At 44.1% G+C, this 8286-nt stretch overlaps 1 protein-coding gene and 1 pseudogene across 1 annotated transcript; one reads left to right on the top strand and one right to left on the bottom strand.

Moving 5' to 3' along the window:
* Nucleotides 1-1777: 1777 nt before the first annotated feature.
* LOC131705155 (uncharacterized) lies at nucleotides 1778-8286 on the top strand (annotated as a pseudogene).
* Nucleotides 6193-6960, bottom strand: LOC131705321 (histone H1-like). Its single transcript, XM_059007752.1, has one exon. The coding sequence runs from the start codon at nucleotides 6862-6864 to the stop codon at nucleotides 6247-6249; it is 618 nt and encodes a 205-aa protein (XP_058863735.1). The 5' UTR covers nucleotides 6865-6960; the 3' UTR covers nucleotides 6193-6246.

Below are 8286 nucleotides of genomic sequence, written 5' to 3'. Positions count from 1 at the left end.
GTAGTTAAATACTTTCAAATGTATACAGCAAGATAATAGAAGCCAGGCAAATAACAATTTGTATGAAGTGCTTATTTATTCAGCACTGCCATTGTCAATGTTTCACTCCAACATAAAGATATATTGAAAAACAAATAGAAGCTTGTAGATAACTAAACTAAACTAATAATCCATTCTGGCAACAAACAATCACACACTGACTAACACCAGTCAGTGCAAGGAGGACACCTGTCTAAAGGTTCACTGTCATAATGAGGGTGCTTTTCATTTCTACTGGTTACATGGCTGAGCAAGACGCTTCACTTCCAAGCACACTTATGCTCGTTTTTGGACCAATCGAGAACCCAGTTCCCAAGACCTTTGCCTCAATTCCCTCCACTCCTATAGAAGCCCCTGTGTCAATTCCCAGCCGAACCTTCACACCTACAGGGCCTATTGATGCAGAGGCACTTGCCAGCTCGCCTCGGACCATTGCAGAAGCTCCCAAAGCACTGACTTCAGCACGTGCTGCTGCACTGCTGCCCTTGGCTTCTAATTGAATCTCACGGAATTCTACCTTGGTAGATTCAGCTTCCATTTCTATAAAACCTCCGATTTTAGGAATCGTCATGGCAGGGTGACTTCCAGGCACATGTTTGTCCAAGTGTAACCCAAATGGACTATATTTCAATGAAGCTGGTTTATTGTGGATCACAATGCCTTCTTCGTGTTGCATATTAACATATTTAATTGATACACTGCCTTCTTCGTCTGTAAAAAAAATAGATAGTTATTTATTTTTTTATCACATTTTTATTAGGTTTTAATGATAACAAACAAAATACACACAATAATGCATGCAAAATGTGGTCCAGTACATAGGGGGTTAACATAAGATGAGATAAAACAAATACATGAATACATCAATACATAATAGAATAAAATACAACTTAGGGAGTGAGGGCTCCCACACTTAAAATAAAAACATGAATTATGTGGACCGCAGATGGCCCAAACATGACTTAATGTTATCCTGACTTTCGAATAACATTCTCATAACGTTCTGAAACATCATTGTGTTCGCGGGGTTACTGTAAAATCTATTACTGACACCTTGTGGTCATGATACGCAACTGCACGTCATCACATTGCTTATCATTGAATTTCTGCAAGTGTTTCACGTGATTGTAGTTTCGTGTTGTTTGTATACTCTTGTATACAACAGCATTTATTTACTTTAACAACATAGAACAGCATAAACATTCTGCATGGACAGATGTGAACGCACAGTTTCGTTTTTCCAAAGCTGGTAAAGGATTTACTCGTGACTTAGGGCAGTACATGTGCTTATTAGAGTGACTGTATTTTGTTTATGACTGTAAGTCGCCCTGGATAAGGGCGTCTGCTAAGAAATAAATAAATAAATAAATAAATAAATAAATAAATAAATAAATAAATAATACTTACAGCGCATCGACTCCAACAACACGGGTGTAAAAGAAACCCATGAGTGTGTGTGTGTAAACATGTGTTTGCCTCTGCAGAAATGCAGAAGTACAACTGCAATACGCAGGGAAATGCATAACCATTATCTAAGAAAACAATGTGAAACAACTTATTTGGAATTAGGTTAACAACGCGAATGTAGATGCATTTATTGAAATGTTCTTTAGTCAGCAACACTGTGCAGGGAATGCGAGTCAGCAGTTTGGTGGTTAACACGCGCTCACAGACACGGCTCAGTGGTGGGCGGGTCTAATGTTTCCGCGCTCTTCTTTGCTGGCTTCTTTTTCAATCAGGTCCGGTCTGCGTGTATGTATTAGAGCCTCAGCCCTCGTTTCAAGTATTGTATTATTTTCATAATACGGATCTACAGCATGTCTGGAAGAGGCAAAGGTGGTAAAGGACTCGGCAAAGGAGGCGCCAAGCGGCATCGCAAAGTGCTCCGTGATAACATCCAGGGCATCACCAAGCCCGCTATCCGCCGCCTGGCTCGCCGCGGAGGAGTGAAGCGAATCTCCGGGTTGATCTATGAAGAGACCCGTGGGGTGTTGAAGGTTTTCCTGGAGAATGTGATCCGGGATGCCGTCACCTACACTGAGCACGCCAAGAGAAAGACCGTCACCGCTATGGATGTGGTGTACGCTCTGAAGCGCCAGGGTCGCACTCTGTACGGATTCGGAGGTTAAGGATATTCATCGGCTGCATTTGAACACAAAGGCTCTTTTCAGAGCCACTCACAATATCAAGCACGAGTTTAAATCCGTTTACTAATCATTCACTTTCTACAACCTCAGGAGATGCTCTTTGGGTTCGGGTGTTAGTTATATATTTATGTATGTTGTTTATATATGTATCTGCGTAAACTCTGAATTCCAATGATGTGTGTATGTTTAATATGCGTTTTGGGAGTTATTTTGTTTTAAGAAAGTCTGCATTAATAAAGTACGGATAATGTATTAACGAGCTAATTTAATTAAGGTAGTATGTTGATGTAAACTAGGGAAAGAGGTATTGTTCTAAACTTGAACAATCTTAAGCAAAAACACCGCTGCTTCACTTTAATATTAACAAACTGCTGATACCGCAGAACTAGCGGTGTGTTCACTGGAAACCCCTTCCAGCTCTCCTAACAGGAGGCTGCCTGTCACCGGGGGAATGCGCTGCTCAGATGCGCGGGATTATACAGCGGGGGTCGAGGCCGAGTGGGTTAGACGATGGACTGGGAATCCATTGGAGTCTCACCGCGCAGGTTCCAATCCTGCAGACAACGTGTAAATATCCAGTTTGTATTCCGTGCCATTGTATATTCTCAATGAAACCATAGATAGGATGTCTATGAATGTTTTCATGTGGGCAAAAATCTGAGCCTGTGTTACTGAACCTCATCCCGAGGATACTCGAGTTAAAACAGGCACGGTGGTCTAAAAATCTTCAGCGATATTTCGGTTATTTGTACTTTGGGGGGGAATGTTTTAATCAAACTGTTTTATAATGTAAATAAATTATTGGAACATATAATTTAAATTGGTATCATTGCAGATATAACTACCTTTACACAATGTAAACAAACTGGACAGTCGACAATATCGACTTTCTAGTTAACTGAAGTGCCCAGAACTCTAAACTGTAAACTAAAACCTAGGAATTATAACAACTCGAACACGACTGTAGGGCAGTGTGGTTTTAAACACTTCTAAACGGTTACATTTTGTTACAGCTGTCTTCCAATTTAAAAATGTGCGCCAAGAGGAAACAAGACAAACCGCAGCAGAACAGCGCCAAACCAGAAACAGCGGGCAGGGAATGATACAACCAAACAGAGGCATGCAGTAAGATTCTGCACGCCCTCCTCCACTATGACGTCTTTTAACATTCTAACTAGTATTGCACCGTTCTGTCCAATCACGAATGAGCCGGTGTGTATAATAGCAGGAGAGCGGCCGCGCATTTATTGTTGTGATATTCTGAACTACAGTGAAGATGTCTGGAAGAGGAAAGACTGGCGGTAAAGCCCGTGCTAAAGCAAAGACTCGCTCCTCCAGGGCAGGACTGCAGTTCCCAGTCGGCCGTGTCCACAGGCTACTGCGGAAGGGAAACTATGCCCAGCGTGTGGGCGCTGGAGCCCCGGTCTATCTGGCCGCTGTGCTCGAGTACCTGACTGCTGAAATCCTGGAGCTGGCCGGGAACGCCGCCCGGGACAACAAGAAAACCAGAATCATCCCGCGTCACCTGCAGCTCGCTGTCCGCAACGACGAGGAGCTCAACAAGCTGATGGGAGGCGTCACCATCGCTCAGGGCGGAGTGCTGCCCAACATCCAGGCCGTGCTGCTGCCCAAGAAAACCGAGAAGCCAGCCAAGAAATAAATCACTCGGACGCCGCTTTTACATCTTATAAACCCCCAAAGGCTCTTTTAAGAGCCACCCACTTTTCTATAAAAGCGCATCGAATCGGTTTATTTTTATTGTCTGAAAAATACCGACTGGTGAGAATTGAAGCAATAAATAGTTAGTTTGTATTTGTGTGTGGCAGTGCAGCGCTGCCATGTCTGTTTGGAGCGATATCAAACCCACGCCTCGCCTCAGCGCGTGTAGCTCACGTTCCCACATTAATGCCACGTTCTTTACAAAGAGACAATCTGATACAATATCAATTGACTGCTTTACTTTGTTTTCGATCGAGCTACCTTGAAACATGCTTCCAGCTGGAAATCCACCCCCTCCCGTGTTTGTGTTTTATTGCGGGGATATGTATTTTCCGTGTTTTGTTTTTTGTTTGTTTGTTTTCAGTCTGATTATAGTTTTTGAATTGGGCTATTTTCTTTAGTGTTAAGGGTACATGCTTGGTTTATGTATTTTCTCTCGCCATAAATAACTATTGCTTGCCTATTGTTGAGCGTTTCTCCGTTACAATTTTGAACCCAGACTGCTTAATCTGAATGGAATGCATTTCTTATACTGGGGATAAGCAATGTTGTCCTGAATGACTGACTATACTGTATTTATTTAAAAAAGGCGCCAACAGCTCCGAAACAATAACTGCTTAACAGAATGCGCGCGCGCAGAATTCAAATTTTCCAATCAATCATTGAGAGTCTGGAATATAGCCAATGAGGAACAGAGACCCGCCCTTCAGATCTCATAGCCTATCAGAGTAGCTCAGTTCCTATATAGTCTCTGGTATCGGCTGCTTGTTCCATTTACAGTTTTTTTTAATACTGTGTAGTAGAGTTTGAAAATGGCAAGAACTAAGCAGACTGCGCGTAAGTCCACCGGTGGAAAGGCGCCCAGGAAACAGCTTGCTACCAAGGCTGCTCGAAAGAGCGCCCCCGCTACCGGCGGCGTGAAGAAACCTCACCGTTACAGACCTGGCACTGTGGCTCTGAGGGAAATCCGCCGCTATCAGAAATCCACCGAGTTGTTGATCCGCAAACTGCCCTTCCAGCGGCTCGTCCGAGAAATCGCTCAGGATTTCAAGACCGACCTGCGCTTCCAGAGCTCCGCTGTGATGGCGCTGCAGGAGGCTAGCGAGGCTTACCTGGTCGGGCTCTTTGAGGACACCAACCTGTGTGCCATTCACGCCAAGAGAGTCACCATCATGCCCAAAGACATCCAGCTGGCCCGCCGAATCCGAGGAGAACGCGCTTAAACTGCATAACCCTTAAAATACAGCGAAACTCAAAGGCTCTTCTAAGAGCCACCCACTTCTCTGAAAGTGTTATATTCCAATTTTAAATAAACAGCTGTAGTTTACACGGTAAGTGTTCTATGTGTAAGTTTCGCAATTGGAACATGTTAACATTATATTATGAGCGCTTTTCGCTTTTCCTTCCCAACGTTGTGTTTCTTTTAAACCATCAAATCTATAGATGGAAAGAGAGGCTACATTTTAGGCCAAAATAAAAATCTGATATCGGATATAAAAAAATGCCTCGTTTATTATCGGCGGAATTTCGGGAGGTGAACCGGCTCGGACTCGCTCAGCTTGTTCGCTGTGTAACAGGAACAGCTTCGAGTCTTTTCTCAGAATCAGTTTGTTCTGTTTCTGTTCTAGCATCTTGGCTGACAGCGATGTGGGGATGATGGGGTTTGTGCTTGGTGATGTTTTTTTTCAGTCGACAAGTTCAAACCAGTATTTATATAATATGTAAAATAGCAACATTAATAAAATTGAGTCAAATACATAAAAACAATCTCGCTGTACAGTACAGACCATCGTAAATCGAGTCTGTTTATTGTAGTTTTCCAGTATTGCAGATACAGTTGTCATTGATCTAATGTATAATGTGCACAATGTGATAATTTTAATTGTAAGTCGCCCTGGTTAAGGGCGTCTGCTAAGAAATAATAATAAAAATAATAACAAAAGTATTGAACAGTGACGTTTCCAAATCTAACACGAAATACTGTACAACTGCATTATGGCTTTTGATACTTTTTCGATATCATTTCGTAGTTTATTTGATTACATGTGAAATAAAAGATCTAAATGAGGTTATTAATTATTTTAAAGGTGTTTCAATCATAGAATTCGAGATAATGCAACACCTTTGTCCACAGCTGTACCTGCGGGGCGGCTCCATGTTTCGCCGTCTTGGACTGCTCGCCGAGGAGAGCGGGCTGTTTCACCGAGAAAGCGGAACACGTTCCACGGCAGCACATTCCACACATCGCCCTGTGTTTACAAGGACAATCTGCTCTTTTAGAAAGATGTTTTGGCTCTGAAAAGAGCCTTTGGGTTCACTGTCGCATGGTCGCTTTAACTGATCACTTCTTTTTAGGAGCCGCCTTCTTCGCTGCGGGTTTAGCTGCCTTGGTCACCTTTTTAGGTTTAGGCGCTGCCTTCGCTTTCTTCGGGCTCTTCTTCACGACCTTTTTAGGCTTGGCAGCCGCTTTCTTCGGGCTCTTGGGCGCTTTCTTTACAGCTTTCGGTTTCTTCGCTTTTGTAGGAGTCTTCTTGGGTGTCGCTGCTTTCTTTGCCGAAACATTTTTCGTTGTTTTCTTGACAACCGCTTTCTTTGCCGCTGGTTTCTTTGGAGCTGCCTTCTTCTTGGCCGCCTTCTCCTTGGCTTCAGCTGCTTTTTTGTTGAGCTTGAAGGAGCCCGAGGCGCCGGTGCCCTTGGTCTGTAGCAGGGTCTCCTTGGTCACCATGCTCTTGAGGGCTCTATTGACGAGGGAGTTGTTCTTCTCCACATCATAGCCGCCGGCCTGCAGGATCTTCTTGAGCGCCGCCACAGACAGCCCGCTGCGCTCCTTGGAGGCAGACACAGCCTTGACGATGAGCTCCGACACGCTGGGACCCGATTTCTTGGGCTTTGCTGCGCTTTTCTTCTTGGGAGCTTTAGCCGGAGCAGGAGCGGCTGGTGCTGGAGCAGTTTCTGCCATTTCTAATATTTCAACACGGAGAAAACTCACACGTAATGCTGAACTGTTCTGCGAGTCACAGAATGCGAGCAGAAAGGCGGAGAGCGGAACTTATCCACACGATGAGAACCGTGTAGACTCAACTGACCCGCAGGCAACAGATTCATTATGAAAACGTCCTGTCTTGTGTTTCCACGCAGCACAAAATATACAATTTGACAGTGAAATTGGAACAAATGTACACAAACAACCGGGGGTATCAAAACAGAAGGGTTGTGTTTACAATATAACGTATTCTTTAACCAGGACCTTTACTGCATGTTTAATTGAGGTGACCAAAACTGCACTATCCTCCAGCGAAACCAAACTGCTCGCTCTGTACTTCGCTAGATTTTTTTGAATATAAGATGACAATTGTATTATTTAAAGTAACTGTATGATTGGTTTCACAAACGAGAAAGCTAGGCAAACACAACTTAAGTTTGAAGCGTGAAGTTTGTAAAACTGGACATTTAATCACCTTTATGTGCGGTGCGGTTAACACACTGCAGCACGGTCTGCAGGATCATCCCCTTGTAATCGATTGGGAGAATTACTTTGTTGAATTGTATTTCTCTTCACCCCTGACCCACACTTGTTGCAACAATGTAAGTACCCTGGCATCAGCACAGCATTCTCTGAGTAGTTTAAATATTTCATTAGTAGTGTATTTCATAGGCAATGCCACCTCTGCCTCCTGGTGAGGAAAAAAGGTTATTTTTCCACTGTGTGTTTGCCTGCAGAAATACATAACCATTATGTTGGAAAACAATGTGTAAAAACTTATTTGGAATCAGGTTAAAGGACATTTCTATAAATTCATTCACATTCGCGTTGTTAATCAGCAACACTATGCAGGGAATGCGAGTCAGCAGTTTGGTGGTTAACACGCGCTCACAGACACGGCTCAGTGGTGGGCGGGTCTAATGTTTCCGCGCTCTTCTTTGCTGGCTTCTTTTTCAATCAGGTCCGGTCTGCGTGTATGTAATACAACCTCAGCCCTCGTTTCAAGTATTGTATTATTTTCATAATACGGATCTACAGCATGTCTGGAAGAGGCAAAGGTGGTAAAGGACTCGGCAAAGGAGGCGCCAAGCGGCATCGCAAAGTGCTCCGTGATAACATCCAGGGCATCACCAAGCCCGCTATCCGCCGCCTGGCTCGCCGCGGAGGAGTGAAGCGAATTTCCGGGCTGATCTATGAAGAGACCCGCGGGGTGCTGAAGGTTTTCCTGGAGAATGTGATCCGGGATGCCGTCACCTACACTGAGCACGCCAAGAGAAAGACCGTCACCGCTATGGATGTGGTGTACGCTCTGAAGCGCCAGGGTCGCACTCTGTACGGATTCGGGGGTTAAAGATCTGGACACAAGGACACGAACACAAAGGCTCTTTTAAGAGCCGC

The sequence above is a fragment of the Acipenser ruthenus genome, chromosome 35, assembly GCF_902713425.1.
Source record: "Acipenser ruthenus chromosome 35, fAciRut3.2 maternal haplotype, whole genome shotgun sequence".
NCBI lineage: Eukaryota > Metazoa > Chordata > Actinopteri > Acipenseriformes > Acipenseridae > Acipenser > Acipenser ruthenus.
This window is presented reverse-complemented; position numbering and strand designations above follow the sequence as displayed.

What these genes read in the sequence shown, in the direction of transcription:
- LOC131705321 (XM_059007752.1), bottom strand. Translation starts at nt 6,864, where the DNA reads ATGGCAGAAACTGCTCCAGCACCAGCCGCTCCTGCTCCGGCTAAAGCT.